We start from the raw sequence: 24,047 nt of genomic DNA on the forward strand, positions 1-24,047 counted from the left end.
GGAGCATCATTCAGTAACCAAAGGGATGCAAATTTGATTCTGGGTCAGGGCACATACCTAGGTTACAGGTCACCCCAGCCCAGGTGGAGGTGCATGGAACAAATGATTTCCCAAATATTCTAAACTTATAAGAAATTAATCCTTGTGAATTGCCTCATAAAATGAAAATCATAGCTACTGGTAAGAGATTTCCCATATTCACAGCACTCAAAAGACATTTCTGCATTTTGAACTCTCTCATAATAATGGAAAATTATTGACACAGGAAAAGACTTCCCATACTCATGGCAGGTGTATGGGCATTCTCTTGGTTTAACTCTATGATGACATAGGAGGTGACCGTAACAGAAAAGAGATTTCCAACATTCACTGCACTCACAAAGCTTATCTCTTGGTGAACTCTCTGATAATGACAGAGAGCAGAGCTCATTGTAAAAAATTTCCCAATATCGCTGAACTCAAAAAGCCTACATCCATCCTGGCCCTTCTGGGAAGCCAAAGCTGAGTTGGGAGTCTTAGCCTGTGAGACTCTTACAGAAACACACTGTTCAGTGGGTCCCAACACATCCTTGCTCCACAGCAGCAACCTGAATGAAAACAAATGCTTGTGAAATGCATAGTGACTCAGGGTGAGGTTTTTTTTTTAAATTATTTTATTCATTTATTTTTAGAGAGAAGGAAAGGTCAGGACAGAAACATCAATGTGCAAGAGAAACATCAGTTGGATGTCTCTCCAACACCCCCAGCTGGAAACTCAGCCCACAACACAGGCATGTCCCCCGACAGGTAAGTGAACCTGTGACATTTTGGTTTACAGGCCTCCATTTAGCCCACTGAGCTGCACCAGTCAGTTCAGGGAGTTTTCTTATTACAGATGTACATCTGTCACATCAAGGCATGATTCTATGTCACAATTTTCAAGAAACTGAGATAGACTCTGAAAAAGTGGAGGTTGTACATTACTAGCCCACTAACAACTATACATAATGAGCACCTCATTAAACAAAGTAAATTAGCATAGGATGGGACACAAGGAAGACAGGCATGGTTCTGAAGCTGTCCCTCTGCTGGTGGCTGCCTGCAAAAGCCTTCCTGCTGGTGACGTCAGCCTGTGTAGAGGCATGTGAATGTGCCCCAAATCATGAAAATCAACCGCAGCAGATTAGATGCTGTGCAAGTTTCATAGAGAAACATGAGTACATTTCAAGGTGAAACAGGCATTGACCAAAGTTGGAGAACACACCAAAAAGATTCCTCAGAGAAATGGTTCTGGTGTAGAGGTTAGAGAGGCAGAGATCAGCCCTGGCTGTATGTCAGACTAGATATGACACCTATTAAATCTAAAAATTGGCAAAGTGCCTACAGTGGGAAGAGACCAAGATATTAAGGTGTGGTCAATGGCAATGGTGACAAAAAAGAAAAGTTAAAGAGAACATGTTCCTCATTATGTTTTAAAAAGCCTTGACATCAAATGCTCCCCAAGTGCCATTCACAAACGCCACACCTTCTGTCAGCCCATCCTGTCATGGTTGGACTCATGTCCCTCTTGTGATACACAAAGGACTATTCCACTTCCCTCCCAGTTGAGCAATGACATGAAATTTTGATGATTCCACTCTAAGAAAAAAACAGAAGGGGTGAAAAAGCAGCACTGTCATAGAATAGCTCAGCACAAAGAGACAAAAAGAAAACAATCTATGTGAGTGAGGGTAGAGTGCTGCTGGGGTCCAGCCTCAGCGGGTCTCAGGGACCCTGAAGGAGGAACGGCTCAGGCGAAGGAAATGGAGTGAGACACCAGGTGGGGTGCTGGAGGACAGCCAGGTTCTCTAGGCCTGACTGACTCCCTGAGAAGAATCAATCTTTATCTTTATAGGGGAGGTTACACAACATTCAATGTAGCAGGTGCATAGTGTGATTATTAAAACAAACGGTTACCATAGAAATAACTTCAAAAAGTACAGGAGGTCCCACAGATCAACCATGTTAAACAAAGTTTATTCTGACCAAGAGGGTTATCAATCAGATAGCCAATGAAGCTATACGGCCACAAACTTTCAGGTGCCAATTAGTAACTAGGTGTCTATTAAGGTTCTAGGGACTGGTCTAAGTTAAAAAGGTGCAAGGGGTGATTTATAGGTTATATAGAAACTAACTATTGTCCATTGAGGTTAGATTTGTCTAGGTTAGGTAACTGGTTTCCTGCCTAGTTCTTTTGATTTATACATCTTGGGCAGGGGCCATGTTTTGTATTTGTTTCCATGTATTGAGATTATTATATTCAATTAGAACTCCTTGCTTCTTTACCCACCTGGTCCCATTAGTAAACATTCCTGTCAAGGGTATGGGAGGGGTAGTGGCTCTAATAAATCTTGAGCTTTTAAGTGGTGACTCCTTAAGGACCATTCCTAGCCAACAGCTTCCTCCAGCGTCCTGGCAGCTGGTCTGCCCATAGTTTAATTTTGTCCTTAACTTCCCAGGTGGGGAAACTAGGCAGCATTAGGGTTGTTAGGGATTTCTGTTCTGTGGTCAGCAAATTATTTTGTGCAGAATCAGAGACATTGTGCAGATTTTTTGTTATAACATACAGGTATCTAAAAATCCCACCACCTATTGCTAGCAGGGACAGGCATACAGGAAGAGATAGACAGGAGATCCGGCCACAGTCGCCTCTGCTGTGCAGATGCGTCTCATCTGTCCTAACTGTGTCAAGTGTTGGCTGTTGGTCGGCTCCCGAGAGAGTGCTGGCAGAATAAAAAAATAAAATTTTCTACCCCTTCCAAAATAATTAGACAATTATCCATGATAAAAACCATCCCTTGAGGAATGGGGGAAATGCTTAGGAGACCAGTTTTTCCAAAGAGCCATAGTGCAGTATAGAAGAACTACATAGAAAGAATTGCAGGAGGGACTGGCTTAGCAAAGATTAGATTCAAAAACAAAGATGAGAGTTTCCACACCAAGCCATTGCACATGTGCTACCCTGGACTCTAGCAGCCTGTTTTGTGAATGACCGTGGATCATTGTCTCTGAGAACTTCAGGATTCTCAGTAATATCTACAACTTCCCACAAGTTTCAACTTAAAGGAACCTGTAGAGTTTGTCAGCATGGTTATCAAGAGGAATACCCTTGGCCACAACATCACTTAAGAATAACATCAGTATATCCCCAGCGATATTAGCTGTCAAAGACTCCAAACAGATCACTAAATATTTGGACATCAGCTGCCTTGCCCACTGAGGAACCTACAATCTTCAGCACTCTTACTTCAGTTCATGGGGCAGCAAGAAGACTGGTAACTGAAACTTCTTTTCACCTCAAAACACTTTACCTAACAAGCACTCTTCTATCCGCAGTGAGATAAAACTAGTTCTCACCATAACTTGTGTGGATCAGTTTGTTGAGCACCAAAACTCAGTCCTGGCACATGCTTCTGTTGCAGGCCACATCACCAGGTGGGGGTGTGCAAGAGGCAACCAATCAATAATTGTCTTGCACATCAATGTTTCTCTCCTTCTGTTTCTCCCACCCTTGCCCTCTCCATAAAATATCTATAAAAAAGGTTTCTGGACACAAATAGGTTGAAAATAAAGAGATGTGAACAATATTTCATACAAATAAAAACAAAGAGAGCAGGACTAGCTAAAATTGTATTATACCAAAAGAAACCTCATACAATATCACAAGAGGAAAAGATGATCACAGAATGAAAAAGGAGTCAATTCAGCAAGAGGGTGACAAATTTAATTACTATGCATCCAACCACAGATACCTAAGTGTATTAAGCAAATGATATAAGATCTGAAGTCAGAAAATGCTACACAACAATGGTAAAGAACTTAAACTTTCCCTTTTCAACAATGGGTAGATGCAACCAATTGAAAGCAATAAAGAATTAATGAGATATCTATCTGGTCAAGATGGAGGCAAAAATAGACATGTCTCACTTCTCAGGCAAACACAAAGATAATTACAACTGTATCTCAAAAACAAATAAAAACCTCAACTGTCAAGAAATTGAGCTGTAAACAAGTATGACAAGTAAGGATTTAAAGAAGCCATGGTCATCCTGACAGGTGCCTTTTACAGGGACTCAGAGCAGTTCCAGCTAATACACAGAAACAAACACAGGGAGGTTCCCAAATTGAGGAGACATAGAAACATGGCCCAAATGAAAGAACAAAACATATCCCCAGAAAAAGAACTATATGAAATAGACATAGCAAACCTGTCAGATGCAGAGTTCAATATGTTGGTAATCAGGATGCTAAAGAACTCATTGAGTACAGCAACAACGTAAAGGAAGAAATGATGGTGACACTAAGTGAAATAAAGAAAAGTCAACGGGGAACCTACAGGGCAGGGAAGCAAGCCTGAATTAAAATCAAAGATTTGGAACACAAGGAAGAAATAAATACCAGAATATGAAGAAACAAAAATTCAAAAAACAAGGATAGTATAAGAAATCTCTAAGACATCACCAAATGTGTCAACATCCAAATAATAGGGGTGACCTAAGGAGAACAGGAAGAATAAGAATTTGAAAACTTATTTGAGCTGTAGTCCTACAGGAGGGCTGCACAGCACTGCATCCATATCCCAAGTGTTTCCTGAGAAGTTCCAGCACTCTTTCTGAGTCCTCAACACCAATACCGATATGCAGTGGAAACAAGCCTTTGCCATCAGTGCAGTTAAGGGTGTGGGGTAAAGATATGCTCGTGTGATGCTGAGGAAAGCAAACATCAACCTCACCAAGAGGACAGGAGTGCTCACAGAGGACGAAGCGGAATGAGTGATTACCATTATGCAGATCCCACTCCAGCACGGATTCCTGACTAGTTCTTGAACACACAGAAGGATGTGAAGGATGGAAAATACAGCTAGGTCCTGGACAATGGTCTGGACAATAAGCTTTGTGAAGACCTAGAGCTCCTGAGAAAATTCAGGCCCACAGAGGGTTGCACCACTTCTGGGATCTTTGTGTTCGAGACCAGCATGCTAAGACCACAGGCTGCCATGGTCAAACTGTGAGTGTGCCCAAGAAGAAATAAATCTGTAGGCCTTGTCTGTTAATAAATAGTTCTACAAATGAAAATTTATTTAAAATAGTAATGAAATAAAACTTCTTTACTTTGGTGAAGCAAATAGATATAGAAGTCCAGGAAGCACATAGTGTCCCCAACAAGTTGGACCCACAAAAAACCACACCAAGATAGATCATAAATAAAATGTCAAAAGTTAAAGAGAGAAATTTAAAAGTAGCAGTAGAAAAGCACAGAGTTACCTACAAAGGAGCACCTATAAGAAAATCAGCTAATTTATTTTTTAACAATTTTTTAAAGAATTTTTTAAAGATTTTATTTATTTATTTTTAGAGAGGGAAGGGAGGGAGATAGAGAGAGAGAGACATCAATGTGTGGTTGCTGGGGGTCATGGCCTGCAACCCAGGCATGTACCCTGACTGGGAATCGAACTTGCAACACTTTGGTTCGCAGCCTGCATTCAATCCACTGAGCTACGCCAGCCAGGGTAAAAATCAGCTAATTTCTTAAAACAAACATTACATGCAAGAAGAGACTGGCAAGATGTATTCAAAGTAATGAAAAGTAAGGACCTACAACCTAGATTACTCTATCCAGCAATGCTATTCTTTAGAATAGAAAGACCAATGAAGTGCTTCCCAGATGGTGTAAAGCTAAAAGAGTTCATCGTCACTAGGCCCTTATTACGTAAAGTATTAAAGAGACTTATTTAAGAAAAAGAAGATCAAAACTATGAACAGTAAAAAGGCAGCAAATTCAGAACTATCAACAACTGAATCTGAAACAAAACAAAGCAAAACACAAAAAACTAAGCCAACAGGAACAGGAATAAAATCATAGGTATGGGCATAATTTGGAGGGTTAGCAGACGGGAAGGCAGAAAATGGACAGAAAGATGCAGGGATTAAAAAGCACAATTGTAGGTAGAAAATAGACAGGAGGAGGTTAAGAATAGAATAGAAAATGGAGAAGACAAAGAACTTATATGCATGACCCACAGACATGAAATAAGGTGGCAGGCATTGCTGGATAGAAGGGGTACTGGATGCAGTGCACTAAAGTGGAATAATTGGAATGCCTATAATGAAATAATTAATAAAATATATGTAAAAAAATTAAACTTTCTATAGGATTTGGTGACACACCAGGACACACTTGAAAAACAGATCAATAAAAGGTTGTAAAATACAAGCAGCAATATAAACAAGCCCATAGAGTAACTTCAAGCTAAGGGGTAGGGATGATCTTAGTTCTATAGGAAGAGACTGAACTGTGCCTGCAAATGACCTGACACCTGAGCTCTGCTTAGGGGAACATAGCTGTGCCCAGTTATTATTCCCTTTAACATGACCTACACAGTTTTTCTTATATACACTGCATCCTGAAAAGTGTACCTGTATATCTTCAGTAAGTGGGAAAGTCAATTTTACTTATGACAAGTGATAAACTACTATAAAAATGCAATGACAGCAAATTAATTCTCGAGTCCCAGGTAACTTACAAGGGCTGCTGAGGGCTACTCTTTGTGGAAAATGGATAATCAGTAGCACTTAGAAGGGCTTTAGAGATTCAGCACAAATCGAAGGCATTCTACTGAAATCAAGGATGAAATAAGGAGAAAGAGGTCAATTTTCAGACAGTGTCCATGCATGCCACCAGGTGACTTCAGATGGATTGTGTTGTTAGGAACTTATCATAAGATCAGATTGCAAACATCACCAAGAATGCTGCACACTCATCCTGTTCTCAGAAAAGCAATCAGCTATAACAATGCTAATAAGGCTGTGCAGACATGCACCCAACCTGATTTGGCCAATTGGCCTGTCTCAAGCAATCAGGAGAAGAATCTCACTTTGTTCAGAAGGACTTGCGTATAACGAAATATTTCTGGTGCGGACAGGGGGAGGTTGGAAAAGGGAATGTCACGGCTGAAAATGGTCAGGGCTGCAGGGAAAACATGGAGAGCCTCAATTCCTCATCCAGCCAGCACTTGACAGAGTAGCAGGGGTGTCCAACCTGCTACTCTGGTCTAAACTGAAAGAAGAATTGTCATCTTGGGCCACCCATTAAATATATTGTGACATGTAATCACAAAAAATTCTTGTTTTAAGTAAATCTATGATTTTGTGTTGGGACGCATTCATAGCCATCCTTGGCTGCATGCAGCTTGTGGGCCACAAGTTGGACACCCCCGGAATACAGGATCAAGAGGAACTTTTACTGTGTGAAGAAGAAGCGAACACTCCACTAAGTAGACAACAATACAGTAGGTCTCCAGCACCACTTCTGAATACATACCAGGTATCATGTCCAGCTGTTCCCAATACTGCAGGGAGGATGTCAGCGATAAGTAAAAACATACTTGAAGTGGCAAAAAGAGTGGATGATATTCACCACAGTGCATAATATTCTAGCCTTCCATGCAAAGTTAAGTGAATGTGCAGGAAAAAACAGCCATGAATCACTGGGGTCTCATAAGTGTGAGGTGTGTGCTAAGCTCAAAAAGGAGGTCAACAAAACACAGCTAAGGCTGAAAGTCATTTCCCCTGGAGAGAGCACTGAAAACTACAGGTAGGGTTCCCATGAAGAGTATGAGGCAGATGTTAAGCACCCTAAGACATCAGAAAAATGTAGGAAATTCACTTTAATTAAAACAATGAAAACAGCAGCTGGTTTAGTTGCTCATGTCTCTGGCCTTTGCTGTCTTCCTACCTTGTGCTGAGACACCTAATATGCTGTGATAGAGATTGTCCCCAGCCCTGAAGCCAGACTCACATGTTCAAATCCAGCCACTTCAAACTGATAATTGTCTGCCCTGTAACCTTGGAAAAACCCCTTCCTCCTCACCATCCTATTTGCTCCAGAAATATAATAACAGTTACTAATTCCTAGGGTGCTGTTAGGATTGAAAAAATAATGGTCAAAAACAGGCTCTGGAAAATTTTCATTCAGGTATAAAGGCTTCTCTTTCTTAAAAATATTTTATTCTCTGGGCTTTACAGAGTGTAAGGAAGCAAGAAAGAGAGGGAGAGAAATATCCAAGTGTAAAAAGCATTAATTGTTTGCCTCTTCCACTCCCCTAACTTGAGAACTGGATCAAAACACAGGCATGTGCCTTGACTAGGAATTGAAAACTCAACCTTTTGGTTTATCAGACCACATTCCATCCACTGTGCTATAGAACCCAGGAAAGGTTGCTTTTTAACTTAATTTACATATGAAAATACAGAGGTTTATAGGGTGATTCACTTTCCTGTAACAATATCTATCGTCAACAATCTAAGATTTAAAATTAGGCTGCGTGGCCAACATATGGGGAGTCTAATTACTGTTTTCTTGTCTTTGGCTTCTGGGAGAGCTTTCAGACTCAACAAATACCCATTGATCCTCATACCACCTGGTGCACCTTCAAGTCCTGCTGCAGCCCGGCAACCTCAGACGAAAGACCACAGAAAGAGCTAAAAACTAAAAGGCAAAAATTATTCATTATTTAATGTTTGAATTTACAAAATTATGAACTGTATTAATAATGCAGATTATTCTTTAAAGTGTATGATATGTTCCTACTACATTGTGCACAGCAAAGAAAAAAATCAAAATAATTTGGATATGATTTCTACTGCTAAAAACAATTTTTCATCATTCAATGAAACAAAACTTTGTTATTCAAGGAGCGAAAGTGGGTGACACAACAACGTAGATCTTTCTTGTTTCACTCTCCTATTCTTTAAAGGACAGTAGCCCAAAACTATAAAAAAAATAGGTAAAGTATGTGAGCACAGAATACACTAAAAACAAATCCCCATAACACACACTCCAGAAAATGCTCTTTGTAAATCTTACTGTAGAAAATGCAACAAGAACAACAAAAAGAACGTGACATATATATGAAAAGAGCTAAAATTATAAAAATTAAACCAGTCGAGATTTTAGTAAGGTCAGGGAATGCAGCCCTCATACACTGTAACTATGAATGCATAAAGGCATGATTAGTTTAGATCATATTTTGTTTGTTACTTCAAAATTTAAATATTAAACATCTGAGACATCTCTACACTGTGAACACATAAAATTAAACTCAGACATTTTCATAAAGTTTTCTTCAGTGTCATTACACTGAAAAAAAAAAAAAACACATTTCCTACAATCTAACATTTTACAAAGAGAACTATACAACGTCAGAGGGGTAAAGACTTATGGCTAAGGATGTCCAATGTTCATTTCATGCTTGAAGCCTTTAACCAGTGTGAACCATACATAACTCGCCTAAGGAAATGAGGTGAAAGATTTCCCACATTTCATGTCATCATAAAACCTATCTCCTGAGTAAATTCTTTGATAAGAAAGGAAAAACAATAAAAACACATTTTCCCACATTCCCTGTACCCATAAGGCCTTTCACCAGAGTGAAACTTGGAGTATAATGCAGGATTGTGCTACAAAATAAAATTCTCATATTGCCTGTATATAAAAACATTTCTTCTGTGTGACTTCTCAGACGATAACAAAGGCAATGGATAGATAATAAAAGATTTCCCAAACTTCCTTAAGTTATAAGAACTTAGACATTGTGAATTTTCTAATGACAATAAAGGGAATGGCTACAGTTCAAACATGTCTCATATTCACATCACTTAAATTGCACTTCTGCAGCATAAACTCTATCCTACTAGTGGAAATCACTGATACAAGAAAAACATTTCCCAAATTCACTGCAAGCATATGGCCATTCTCCAGGGTAACTCTCTGATGACAACCAAGGGGAATGCTACAGAAAAAGTGTTTCCCACTTTCACCACACTCATGAGGCCTTTCTCCATGTGAAGTCTCCAAGGATAAGGAAGGTTACTGATAAAGCACGTCCCACGTTCTCTGCAGGCATAAAACTTTGCTCCTGTATGTAGTCTCTGATAACATGATAGTTCATACAACAGAGAAAAGATTTCCCACATTCACCACACTCTTAAATGTTTCTAGATGTGCACGATTTGATGGGAATTGAGGTGAGTGGTACACAAAAAGGATTTCCCCATTTACTGCTCTCATGAGTACTTTATCCAGTGTGAACACTTTGATGAAAGTGGAAGGCAGAGCTTCATGTAGAAGATTTCCCCTGTTCACTGCACTCATAAGGCCTTTCTCCAGTGCGAACTCTGCAATGCAGGCAAAGTTCAGAACTATTGATAAAAGATCTTCTGCATTCATCACACTTTAAGGGTTTACTTGAGTATGAACTTTCTGATGACGACGGAGGCAAAAGCTAAAGGTAAAAGATTTCCCACATTCATCACACTTAAAAGGCCTTTCTCCAGTGTGAACTCGCTGATGACAATGGAAGGCAGAACTATAGCTAAAAGATTTTCCGCATTGCCTGCACTCATAAGGCCTTTCTCCAGTGTGAACTCTGTGATGTAGACGAAGGTCAGAGCTATGAATAAAGGATTTTCCGCATTCATTGCACTTATAAGGCCTTTCTCCTCTGTGAACACTGTGATGATGATGAAGGGAGGAGTTACGGGTAAAAGATTTCCCACATGTATCGCACTTATAAGGCCTTTCTCCAGTGTGAACTCTGTGATGTTCACGAAGCCGAGAGCTATTGATAAAACATTTGCTACATTCAGCACACTTAAAAGGCTTTTCTGTTGTGTGAAGTATCTGATGATGACGGAGGGTTATGTTTTGCATAAAAGATTTCCCACATTCACCACACTTATAAGGCCTTTCTCCAGTGTGAACTCTCTGATGAACACGGAGGGAAGAAATTCTGGTAAAAGACTTCCCACATTCAGAACACAAAAAGCACTGTCTTCCAGTAAGGAATCTCTGGTCCTTAGCAAGTGTGTCATCACAGTCAATGGTCTTCTTGCGTTCTCTTGGGGTGTAATATTTTGTAGTGTTAAAAGTCATTCCAGACTTGGAGATTTTGTTTCCCCTGGGCATGGAGCAAGTTGCCAGTTGCTTATGATGTCTGGAACTGATGAAGCATTCTCCAACCTGAAGAGAGGTACTAGCATCCCTGGACACATGGAAATTACAGCTGTTTTCAAGTGAGACCCTGTCCACACTGCTTATGAAACCATTCTGTGTTGTGCCCTGCTGGTGACTCTGTGCACTGAAATAAAATGGTTTCGCACACGCCCCACACCTCAGCAGTGTTATGACCTGCTGGCCAAACAAGAGGAATGTATCTCTCAAGATGCACCCACAACTCTCACATGGGTGGCTCTTCTGGGAAGACACTTCTGACTTCAGATTCTTATCTTTTGAGGCCCTTTCAGAAACATTCCATTCAGTGGGAGCCTCTACATCCTCTGCTTCACAGCAGCAACCTGAGGAAAAACAAACACTAGTGAAGCACATACTAACTTATAGGGAGAAGGTTTTCTCATCACCAATATGCATTGGTAACATCTGGCATGATGCTATGGGATAATTTCCAAGAGAAATGAGAGACTCAAAAAAGGCCCCCCAGATCTGTAAGAACAGGCAACTCATAAACTGAAGGATACTAGGACATGGGGTAACTTAAGGAAGAGAATCTGGCTTTACAAGTTATTCCTCTCTTAGGGGCTACCTGCAAAACCCTTCCTGCTTCAGTTGGGAGGCTGTGTAAAGGATATGAATGTGCCCAAAACCTTGAAAAGAAACTACAGCAGAACAGAAGTTGTGTTAGTTTTGTATAGAAATACGTGCACACTTCAAGGTGCAACATACATTGATCAAAATGGGAGAGCGCACCAAAATCACTCCTCAGAGAATGCGTTGTTCTGTAAAGGTTAGAGAGACAGAGATTACCCATGTCTGGAAATCAAGAGTGTGAAGGAAAATTATTTAAAGTAACACTCTGGTCAGGTGCCAATACTGAGAAAGGACAAGTGCATTAAAGTTTGGCCACTGACAATGGTGATCAAATACATTTAAGAGAACAATGTTTCTCATTATGTTTCTTTTTTAAAAGATTTTACCTATTTATCTCTAGAGAGGGGGGAAGGGAAGGAGAAAGAGAGGAAGAGAAACACCAGTGTGTGGTTGCCTCTCCCATGCCCCCCACTGGGGACCCAGCTGCAACACCGGTAGGTGCCCTAACTGGGAATAGAACCGGCAACCCCTTGGTTCAAGGGTGGCACTCAGTCCACGGAGGTCCTCATTCTCTTTTAACCAAGCCTTGGAATCAAATTTTCCCCAACTGCCAGACCCCCTGTGAGCCCATCCTGTCATGGCTGGATGCCTGTCCCTCTTGTGATACACAAAGGAGTCTTCCATGTCCCTCGCCGGTGAGCAGTTATGTGGAATGCAGATGATAAAACTCCAAAGAGAAAGCAGAAGAGGTGAATAACCAATACTGTCATAGAACAACTCTGCACCAAAAAAGCAAAAGTTAAAGATCTACATGAGTGACCATAGCAAGGTGGCAGAATAAAAAATACAAGTATTCAAACCCCTTCAAGAATAATTAGACAATTATCCTTGTTAAACAGCATTTCTTCAGGAAAGGGGAAGAGGCTTAAGAGACCTGTTATTTCAAAGAGCTACAAGTAGGAGCATAATACATCAGGCTATGCAAAAGAATAGCAGGAAATAGCAGGAAAGTCTGGCTCAGCAAACAGGGAAAGATTCACAAGAGTAAGAATTTCTCAGAGAAACTGTGTCTGTGCTACCATTGACTCTAGTGGCCTGTTTTGTGCCATGAAAGACTCAAGAAATCCCTAAATATTTGGAAAACCACAGTCCTGGCCACTGAGGACCCCTTCAATCTTCACAACGCTGACCTTGGTCATGGGGCAGCAACAAGAATGGGATGTGAAGCTTCTCATCAGCCCCAAACACAACACACCACCCAGTAAGCATCCTTGTATACATATGAAGATAAAACTACTTCTCTAAACAGAATTGGTTCATGAAGTCCAAAAAAGTAACTCATCAAATATCAGACATCAACACTCAGACAAATGGATATATGAAAAAAAAAATCATAAAAGGAACATCACAATGTTGAAGTGAATTATGCCAAAATATGGAGGTATATAAATTGCCAAAAAATAATTCAAATAATCATTTATAAAAAATACCAGTGAAGTACAAGCAAAAATACACGTGGAACTCAACATAATGAACAAGCAAACATGGGAACAAAACATGAGGATTAGAGAGACAGAAATCATAGAAAAGAGTGAAGCAGAAATTTGAAGTTGAAGAATATAATTAAAATGGAAAATGCAAAAGAGTTTCAAAAGCAGACAAGATCAAGGACTAAAAAAATACATTACCTCAGAGGCAGGTGATTTAAAACCCTCCATGTAAAAAAAAAAGATAAATGTGAGGACACCCTTTGGGCATTTTGGAACACCAGAGAGAAAACCTATATCTGCATCATGGGGTCCAGAGGAAGGAAAAAGAGAAAATGAGAGAAAAATGGGCCCTGGCTGGCGTAGCTCAGTGGACTGAACACAGGCCTGCAAACCAAAGGGTTACTGGTTCCATTCCCAGTCAGGGCACATGCCTGGGGTGCAGGCCAGGCCCCCAGTATGCAGCATGCTAGAGGCAACCACACATTGAAATTTCTCTTCCTCTCTTTCTCCTTCCCTTTCCCCATTCTCTAACAATGAATAAATAAAATATTTTTTAAAAATATGAGCTAAAGATTGATTTCACTCAGTGGATTGAGTGTGGGCTACGAACCAAAGCATTGCAGGTTCGATTCCCAGTCAGGGCACATTCCTGGGTTGCAGGTCATGGCCCCCAGCAACCGCACATTGATGTTTCTCTCTCTCTCTTTCTCCCTCCCTTCCCTCTCTAATAAATAAATAAAATTTTTAAAAAAGATTGATTTCAAAATATGAAAAAAATATAAGTAGCCATTCTAGATCTTTCCAGATCCCTGCACACATTCAATGCAAATAGGATTTCAGCATGACCATATTATAAGAGTGTCAAAAATCAAAAGCAAAAAAATGTTTGAAAGACCAAAGACAGTAGAAACTCCTCATGAAAGGACACCACTCCCATAAGGGAAGCAATAAACTTCTCTGAAGAAACCTTGCAGCCTTGGAGATACTCAAATGATAGCATCAAATCACTGAAAGGAAACATCTGCAAAGCACAATACTTTATCCCAAAAACCTCCTCCTCAGAAATAACAGGAAAAATAACTTTCCCAGAACAGAAAACGTGAAGAATGTAGTGTCCACTCATCATGACTTTTAGATGAAAAAAAAAAAAAAAAAAGATCTTGCAGCTGAAATAAAGACAAACTACATAGAAACCGGAAACTGGGAAAGTGTAAAACTCTCTGGTAAGGTTGGGATGTCATCAGGTTCACAATACTAAGAGAGTTCATTGGTGGACTGTACTTTATTTCACTCTACTTATAGGATAAAAGTAAAGTGTATTAGGAATAACAATGGTGACAATATTTGTGCACAGATACACAATATAGAATGATGTGAAGCGTGACATCAATACATATAAAGGAATGGTGTGGCGGAGAGTCAAAATGTAAAGTGTTTGCATGCAGTAAAGCTGTTTTTGGTTACAATGAACTGTTAAGAGTATGAGTTTTATGTAAGTCTAATCAAAACAAACCACAAGCATAATACTGTGTAATGGGTACACAAAAGAGAAGGGAATAAAATCACACATACACACACAAGACAGCGAAATAGGAAGGCAATAAAGGAACTCCACTAGAGGCAGAAAACATGACAAGGTGGCAGCAGTAGGTTCTTCAAGAAATTTTCCAATCAAGGATACAGAGTTGAGAGAGGAGAAAGCATAGGAAGAATTCTGAGACTGCAGTACTGTTACTGGCCAGCAGCTAGCACCCTGGTTGCCAAGAAACACCTTTTACCAATGAGGTAAATTAAATAGTAAACCCAGGCAGAGGGGAGGAAGGAGACAGGTCTCACAGTTAACTCAGCAGTCCTGAGCCTGGTCTGATAGTATTGCCAGGTGTTCCAATCACAAGAGACACTATATTAGCAAAAAAGAAGGGAAGTCCTTGAAATTTTATGTAGCGTTTCCATTATCTGGGAAAGAAAGCCTTGAAGCTGTGCTTTCATCCCAAGGCCTGGAATGTGGGAGAGGGTCCCCAGTGCCCAAAGAGGAAGCCCATAAAACAACTTTGGTTGATTGCCTACCTCTGGTCACTACCTGTTTTATGAGGGAGTCCCTGGTGCTTACAGAAAGAGCCCATAATAACTTTGGAAAGTGCTCCAATTTTAATTAACTGCCTCCTGTCACGTATTTGTTTTACAACAAGATGAACAAACGGAGTCTGGAGCAGGATAAGGATTCGAGCTAACAGACCCCCACACATACCTAAGTTTGGGTAGTCACATCCCCCCAGGAAAGCTGGCACCACTTTCACCCGTTAATCAATATGTAACTTTTTTTCTCCTGTCTCACCAACTAGGTAAATCCTCAGAACAAAGGACTCTCTCTCTCCTCTCTCTCTCTCTCTCTCTGTCTCTCTCTCTGGCTCAGGGCACTCTAGGTGATCTTGGCTCCCAGGCCACTGGGCCTTGCCACCCTGGTCTTGAGCCACCCTGCTTTGCCCTAAAATTTTGCCTTTCACCCCCTACTCTACCCTGTTCTCTTCCATGGGAACAGGTCACTAATAAACTGATTGAAGGCAAATAGATTTGCTTATTTGTAATTCTTTACATGTGTCAGCAAGAAGAACCAGGTCTCTCCCATTAACACTGTGACTTAGTTTATTAAAATTTGGGGCAATGAGAAAAAAAACCACAAAAACCTACAGATATGTTCAGTGGTAAGCCCAAGACCAGCTGCTCCTGTCCATCTCTCCCTGAATACAAGGGTGGTCAGGACCCTTAGAGCTTAGGATAGAAGAAGCAAACTGCAACCCTGAGGAAAGACTGGTACAGGCAAGAAAAAGAAGAGTGTGTAGGGAGAGTGAGTGTCTTACCCAGTGATGATATAAGAGCATAGTTCTCCAGCATCACACTGAGGTACAGGCATCTCTGAGCTTCATCCAGAAGAAGCCATTCTGTCCTGGAGAAGTGCACGGCAACATCCTCAAAGGTCACAACAGCCTGTCAGAATGAACACAAATGAATCTGGAACGGTCTGTCTGAGACCCCATATTCTAGTCATCCCCATGTCCAAACCCTTGCATGGGCCCCACCCGTAACCCCGTACTGAGAAGACTCCAGCACTTGGTGCCAGAGCTGCCTGCTGTCTCATCATAGTCTCATTCATCTCTCACGTGTCCTCAGCAAAGGCAGGCAGGATGAGAAAGTGGGGCAGATGAATGCCATCTAAACTCAGGGCCCTGCCTGCAGGGCTCCTTTCTTCCTGCTAAACAATTCCACTGAGTCTCCCAGATCATGCCTCCAAATCACAGCCATGTATGGGCTTAGGTCTCACCCTTAAATCCAAACATCAAGAACCCAGGGCCATTACCTCACACTTCCTCTAGCTGTGCACACACTGTGTGATCTCTCCCCGCTTCACAGCTTCCAACCCAGGTTCACTCCTTCAGCTCTGCCCCCTTCACCCTCCTGCACAAAAGATCCACCACTTTTGTATGACTCCATCCTCGAACCTCCCACAGATTTCCAGCTGCCTGTGTTACCTGCTCACAAGATGGTTCCACTCACTGCTCTTTGTAACTGATAAAAATGTGAACCAAAAGAACCTTCTGATATTCCCAGAGAATATTAAGCTACCACCATCTTCCCTAACCCAGTGGATGGAGCCTCCACTGCTTCAGCTGCTAGGACCAAAAATCACTGAGGTGGTTTTGAACCCCTTTCCTTTCTTCCTGCAAATGCAAAATCTGAAACTGTACTTGCCCTTTTTAAAAAATGTAAAAGGTGGTGTGTGGATGGGGGTGGAGGATGAGGGAGATAAACGGTAATGGGAAAAAATAAAATTTAAAAAATGAAAGATGGACCAAAATTCCAACCTTTGCTATCTCTGAGGCCCAACTCAAGTCCATCAGCTCTCCTCTGGGTCATAGAACTCACCTGGTCCAAGGCTCCCTGCCTCCTCCATGAACCCCCATACTCTGTTCTCCACTAGGCAGCCAGAGGGAGACCGTTTAACCCAGGAGAGACCAACTCCTGTCTCTTTTGCAAATACCCTATTTTCTCCCTAATAAATATCCAAATTATCATTTGTCCACTTTCAAGTCTGATTTTTTTTTAATCCCTTGTGCCTTGTTTTTAACATAAGGAAAGAGACCTGAGGGATGCATTCCCAGCTCTGTGGCACATCCAAGCATTTGCAGGCGCAGATGCCCCTTCCCAGTAACCTGCCTTCAGTGCTTACTCTGGCTGCCTGCACAGACCAAACAAGCAAACAAACAAAAAACCAAATCATGTCCTAGGTCTGTGTCTTCCCTGAGGAAGGTCAATTATCACCTTAACTGAGATGATCTTTGTATGTTTGCACCGTGTTAACATACCTTTGAAATGTCAGGATAATTACTTTTTTTCTTACCCCTCAGGGCACAAACTCTGCATGACAGCAGAGACCAAAAAAAAAAAAAAAACCCCAAAACCCCCCCCCAAAAAAGCCCTCAGTGTTATTATTGTGTTAAGTAATTAAATATTAATTATTTTATATCCAGTATTGTAAAAGAATTATGTTCACTCATTTTCATCTTTTATTTACTATCAGGGATTTTCCTGCTTTGTTTTCTCTCATCTCCCTAACCCGTCACTAATGGATATCCAGTTCCCAACCAAATATCTGCCTTTTGTATTCTGATGTATAAACAGGTGGTAAAACTGTGATTTTCTGAAGTATTTTCACACTCAGTTGAGATTTTTGTTTCCTGGAAATCATCCTCAGTTTGGCTCAAATAAACATTTAAAAATGTCTCCACAGTTTGAATATTTTTTACACTGACACCAGAAATGGGAACACCTTGATATTTCCTGGGACCTGCACTCAGGATTGGGGTATCCCCAGGGTCTGCTCATTTGAGAGCTGAAAAATTACTAAGGGAAGAGTCTTTAGACACTATAAGGTAATGCCATCACCAAGTAGGGACAGGGACACCCTGTCCTTCTTTGTTCAGTCAAATAATGATTTGCAACTTCAGCACCTGTGGGAAGACACAATCAACCACCCTTCAGCTCCTGGTAAGCAGGTCTCAGCTGTACCTCAGCCCAGCCGTGGAGCCTGGTGACCTTCTCCTCAGTGTGGCCGCTTTCTGTTAGAATGTACTAGGACAGGGACCTAAGCCATCACTTATGCTGGAACAAAGAAGGTGTGAGTCACCAGCTAAATACCTGCCCACGAGGTTTCCCATATCAGAAGCAGCTGAAGCATAGCCTCTGGCATCCTGCTGGAAACGGGTTGAATCCTCACTGCCCCTCCCCTCTCCCTCCAGCTTTCTACAGAACCAGCCCTCCCTGACCAGATACCCAGGACACCTGGAGCAGATCAGCTGTGTGACTCACCCTCCCCTGGGGAGGTCTGCTACAACTTTAAAAATGCTTCTACCCTTCCCCTTATGGCTGCACTCAGTTCAGACCCAGCCTGCCAGACCTGTCTCTCCCACCTTGAATAAAAGCCCTTAATTGGACTTTGTTGGCTCCAGGTCCTTTCTTAGCCACCTGGGTTGCCTAACATTTTGGTGCTGAAACCGGGACATCACCTCCAGCCTCCTGAGGCTTGGGACTAGGGGAGAAGTGAGGAGCAGAATCTCGTCCCTGGGTAACCCCCTAGCCCTGTCTTGGTGAGGTCTGGAGACCTGGGAGCCAGGTCAATAACTCGGCAGACCCACTTGTCCAGCCATCACCTCAACATCGGGACTCTCTCATGGCAAGGGAATAAGCTTCTGTTCCTCTCTGGCTCACCCTTTTCTGCACTGTCCCCTGGGACGACATTCCAGAAAATCTTGGAGCAGAGCAGGGAGCTGCCTATGGGTGCAAGAGCTCAGTGTGGGCCTGGGACCTGCTAGGAAAATGAGTCAAAGGGATGCCCTTTTCTCAGTCTCCTCCACTTGGCCTCACGGACCAGGAGACCCTGAGGAGGGGACACCCCCTCAGTGGTCCTTGGTGCAAGGAACACTTATCTTCCTTACCTTTATCTCCAGCATGGGGGCCTCTCAATCGTGCCCTCCATGAGACACTCCCCTAGGGTGTCTACTTTGTAACTTTAAGAAATTAAACCTAACACCCAAAATCTGACTGAAGAGGCTCATTTTCTATTGTAATAATGCCTGGCCTCAATATAAATTAGATGAAGGGTCCATTTGGTCTGAAAATGAGTCCTTTGAGCCTCAAATTCTTACTGATCTTGACAACTCCTGTCATCGCATGGGCAAGTGGAGTGAACTGCCCTACGTTCAGGTGTTTTTCAATCTGTGCAGGTGCCCCACCCTTTGTCAACCCTCTTCCACTCACCAAGTCCTGCTTCTCCAATCCCCTCTACCCGAGTCCTCACACTCTGACTCTACTGACCCTCCTTTCTAACCTGCCAATCACTCTTCCCTCTGCTCCTGTTTCACCCCCTCCCTATGGCTCCCCCAGGCCCTTAAACCCGACCCTCTGCCACCTTCCCCCCATTCATCCACTCACCCAGGTCCCAGTTATCCCCTCCCTTCACCCCACCAAACACGGTCCCGGGGTGACCCTCCCACTGTGGGGTATGCACTCCATGTGCCCCCTTAGGAAAGTCGCTAGGCCCCAGGGTCCAATTTGAGTCCATGTCCCTCTCTCCCTCTCCCATCTCTCTCAGGTCGAACAGGAATTAGGATCCTGCTCCTCTGAACCAACGTGCTTTGTTAAGGAATTTGAATGAATACCTTACTGGCTCTTATGACCTTACTTGGAGGGATCTCTTCATCATTCTTTCCACCTGCCTGTCCCCGGAGGAGAAGGAACAAGTTCGGTTAGTGGCTCAGGCCCATGCAGAGGCTTTAAACAGATAAAACCCTAATAGTCCAGTGGGTGCTTGTGGAGGGTGGTGAAGGCTGGCGTCATACAGCCGGAACCCACAGGGGCTAAGGAGATGGTTAAATAGTTAACAAGCTTTAGCTGAATGCAGCTGTAACTTTTGCAGAAGAACTAGTTATCCTTTAGATAGCCCGGGAATGGAGCAATTATGCCTGCAGTTTTTCCCTGAGCCTGTGAAACGTCCTTGAGCTTTATTTAACTAACTCTTATAAAATAAACGTGGATACCGTGTTCAGGGTTGTTGTCTATCAGAGGACGATGTCCCACCTGGTCCCCACTTTTCCTTAAACTTTCTGTGTCTGTGTCTTTCTTAACCTCTCATCGCCCCCCTCAGGGACCTCCTCCCCACGCAGGTCTCAGCAGGTGCTACTGCCATCCCGCTTGAAGAACCTGATGGGGATCATCAGGATGGGAGATCAGGCAGGTGGACTCGTAGTCATATGATCACTTGCCTAATTGCTGGCCTTAAGTTCTCCGCAAATAAGGGAGTCAATTATGACAAACTTAAGGAAATTACACAAGGATTGGATAAAAACCCCTCAGCCTTCCTGTTCTGTCTCTGGGACACCCTCCAATGGTTCACTAACTTAAACCCAGTCTCCCCAGGAGGCAGCCTACTTCTCCACACGCATTTTTCCTCATAGTCAGCCCTAGACATAAGGAGAAAGCTTCAGAAGCTTGATACTGGCCCCCAAACTGGACAGACTGAACTAATGAACCTGGCCTTTAAGGTCTTTAACCAAAGAGACGAGGAACAAGCCCAGAAAGAGAAGGGAAGAGAGGAGGCAAAGGCCAAGTCCGGTCATCAGGCTTCAGGCTTACCAGCTCCTAGCCTAGACCCTGAAAGACACCCAATGGCCGCCCAACAGAAAAGGCCAAGAGAAAGGAAAACCTTCCCCGGGGGGGTTGCTTTAAATGTGGCAAGCCAGGGCACTGGGCAAGGTGCCACCCATAGCCACAGCCTCTGCCAGGGCCTTGTCCTCTCTGTAAACCAGAGGGTCATTGGAAGTCTGACTCTCCCCAGGCCTCTCAAGGCAAGGGGATATAGGTTACCCACTTGGACCGGACCTCTGGTTTTGAACTCGCAGACCTTGTGAGGTTAGCGGCAGCAGACTGAAGGTACCTGAGAGCCGCCATAGGCCCCACAACCATCTCTGTGGCAAAGCAGGGAAGCCAATATCCTTTCTCATAGACACAGGGCCACTGACTCTGCTCTTCCTGAATATTCTGGAAGACCTGTTCTTTCCTCAGTTTCTGTTCTTGGGGTCAGCAGTATAATTTCTCATCCCCTAGCTACTTCGCCTTGGACATGTTCTTGGATACTCTTTCACATACTCCTTCTTAATACTCCCTCGCTGCCTGACACCAATTCTAGGAAGAAAATCCTAGCCAAATTCCTTTTCCTCCCAGTCCTCGGGGGTTCTTTTTGCTCTCTCTAGCTAGTTCCAGGCCTCACACGTCACTACTCCTCCCAGCCACAGAATTACACCCTATAGTTTGGAACACTGATATGCCCATTATAACTAAACACCAAGCCCTGGTTTGGAGCTCCCTCCAGGATCCTTCCCACTTTCCAGCATGGCCTCAGTAACCCCTAGCAAGTGAGGTCCTACAAGGAATAAAACCCATCACAAGCCACCTCCTTCATGTAGGATGACTGCAACCTACAAACTCCCCATGCGACACCCCCATTCTCCCAGTCCAAATGCCTAATGGCGCTTCTCATGTAGTCCAGGACTTATGAATCATCAACCAGGCTGTTATTCCCCTGCACGCAGGAGTCCCTAACCCATACTTTTCTTTCTCTTAGTCCTACAAACACCACCTATTACTCTGTCCTCAACCTCAAAGACACATTTTTCCCCCATTCCTTTATACCCTGACTCTCAAAATTGCTTCGCATTCACTTGAACTGACCCTGACACCCACATTTCCCAACAACTTATTTAGACAGTGTTATCCCAGGGAGTTTGAAACAGTCCCCACCTTTAAGGGTAAGCCCTGGCTAGGGATCTTAAAGCCACTGATCTCTCCCCATAAACCCTCCTACAACATATTGATGATCTGCCCTGCAGCTTGACCCTATAAGACTCACAGACTCACATGGCCCAACTTCTTAATCACTTAGGACAAGTAGGTTACCGAGTTCCCCCCAATAAGGCCCAACTATCCAAATCATTAGTAACATGCCTAGGATTTACTGTATCTTCTGGACACAGAGAGAGCACCCCTGACTGGAAGACTCTCATTACCTCCATGCCAATTCCTACAACTAAACAAGACCTCCTTTCCTTCTTTGGCTTGACTGGATATTTTAGAATCTGGATCCTCCACTTTGGCCTCATAGCTACATCACTGTATGATGCTGCCAAGGGCCCACTAAATGAGTCCCTGCCACCAAAGAGGTCAGTTGGCTGGCCGGGTTGAGGAGCTAAAGAACACCCTAACAGAAGCTCTGGCTGTAGCCCTCTATAACCTAGAAAAGCCTTATTCTTTATGTGGACAGAAGGCCAGGAATATCGTGAGGGTTGTTTGGGACAAAAACCCTGACCTTAAAGTAATTGCCTACTTATCTTGGCAGCTAGACTATACAGTTCAAGGCTGGCCTACATGCCTGAGGGCCCCAGGTGCCACAGCGATACCTATGACAGGGGCCCAAGAACTTACCTATTCTCAACCTATAACTGCCCACTCCCCCCACATAATAGCAGCTTCATTACCAAACAGGCAGAAAAATTTCTGCGTCCCTCGTGGCTACAGCAATTCTTCCTAACTTTACTCCAGGCATACCAAGTAAAAGGAGCTAGAGGCACCACCATAAATCCTGCTACACTCGTCCACCTTCCAGAAGCCATAGGAGAGGAACATTCCTGCATTGAGTTCCTGTTCACCATCATTTTGACTTTTCACATATTTCTGAATTGCCTTTCTCTTCCCCAAAAGATACCCAGTTCATAGATGGGAGCTCATTCATGAACACGGGTCAGCACAGGGCTGGATACGCTATTGTATCCTCCACCCAAGTCATTGAGACTAGTAGCCTCCTTCTACCAGGGACATCCTTACAACAAGCTGAGTTCATAGCTTTAATCGGAGCCCTCAGACTAGCAAAGGACAGAAAAATCAACATATACACTGACTCCAGATATGCCTACCCTATTTTACACTCACATGCCTCCATATGGGCAGAGAGCGGTTTTCTCACATCCAAAGAATCCCCCATTACCAATGCAGACCTCACTTCTAAACTCCCCTTAGCGGCACATCAAACTTCTGAAATAGCAGTCATTCATCGCAAAGGAAGCCAGGGTGACACGTCTGCCATCTCACTCGGGAATGAGCGGGTAGACAAACACGCTAAATAAGCAGCCTCCCTTCCAGCCTCTAAATACCACCTCCTAGCTCTCCCTACTGTAACACCAAGGCACACTCACAAAGAAATTAAACTTGTACAACAAGGGGCAGTCTGGGTAGATGAGTGGCTCACCAGTGGGGGGCAATTAATACTTTCCCTAAACCAAAGAGAAGAATTCCTCTCTCATTTCCACAAGGCCCTCCATGTAGAATCCTGGCCTCCGTATATGCCATCTCCCTTCTCCAAACCATCACTCGTGTAACAAAACATGTGACAAGCATGCTCCAAACATGCCTGTACCTTTAAAAAGAGTGTGGTTTTTACATAAACAAATCAGAGCAAGTCCAGCAGAACACTCAAAGTATTCTTGAGTCTGCCTCTAAGATCGGGACCTTCACCCGCTCTTGGGACCCCACCTCATGGCTCCCCAATATGACCTGATTATTGCCCTACTTAGGTTCCCTATTCATGATACTTCTTCTACTCCTATTTGGCTCATGCCTATTTAGCCTGCTTATGAAACTGACGTCATACAGATTAGACCAGCTCAAAAAACAAGTCAGAACCGTCTTCTACTTGCAAGATCAGAATCCCATATAGGCCCAGGCTGGACTCCTAGATATGATCTAAAGAGGACTCTCCAACTCTTGTCAGCATTGAAGTAGTTACTAAAGAAATTCGGTGACCCTTTTCCCAAATAAGACAGAAAAAGCCTG

General features: G+C 42.9%; 3 protein-coding genes and 1 pseudogene across 5 annotated transcripts in view; 1 reads left to right on the forward strand and 3 right to left on the reverse strand.

The window, feature by feature from the left end:
• The window catches only part of LOC114511072 (zinc finger protein 530-like), a 568,693-nt gene that overhangs the window by 446,325 nt on the left and 98,321 nt on the right, over positions 1–24,047 (reverse strand). The gene's annotated exons all lie outside the window — the stretch shown is intronic.
• The window catches only part of LOC114511040 (zinc finger protein 883-like), a 174,926-nt gene that overhangs the window by 150,015 nt on the left and 864 nt on the right, over positions 1–24,047 (reverse strand). Inside the window, exon 2 of the mRNA XM_036013415.1 lies at positions 15,971–16,097. Within this exon, the coding sequence (XP_035869308.1) occupies positions 15,971–16,004 (34 nt within the window). The 5' untranslated portion in view covers positions 16,005–16,097. The remainder of the gene's footprint in view (positions 1–15,970; positions 16,098–24,047) is intronic.
• On the forward strand, positions 4,515–5,071 carry LOC114510816 (annotated as a pseudogene).
• LOC118497795 (zinc finger protein 239-like) lies at positions 8,988–23,795 on the reverse strand. The gene is made up of 2 exons (XM_036013486.1): positions 23,785–23,795; positions 8,988–11,208 (listed from the first exon to the last, which is right to left on the reverse strand). Exon 2 carries the CDS (start codon positions 10,981–10,983, stop codon positions 10,252–10,254), a length of 732 nt encoding a protein of 243 aa, XP_035869379.1. The 5' UTR covers positions 10,984–11,208; positions 23,785–23,795; the 3' UTR covers positions 8,988–10,251.

This window comes from Phyllostomus discolor, chromosome 12 (genome assembly GCF_004126475.2).
Source record: "Phyllostomus discolor isolate MPI-MPIP mPhyDis1 chromosome 12, mPhyDis1.pri.v3, whole genome shotgun sequence".
Classification (NCBI taxonomy): Eukaryota; Metazoa; Chordata; class Mammalia; order Chiroptera; family Phyllostomidae; genus Phyllostomus; species Phyllostomus discolor.

Bases quoted from the DNA above. Each gene is read 5' to 3' on its own strand.
- LOC118497795 (XM_036013486.1), bottom strand. From the start codon at position 10,983: ATGCCCAGGGGAAACAAAATCTCCAAGTCTGGAATGACTTTTAACACT.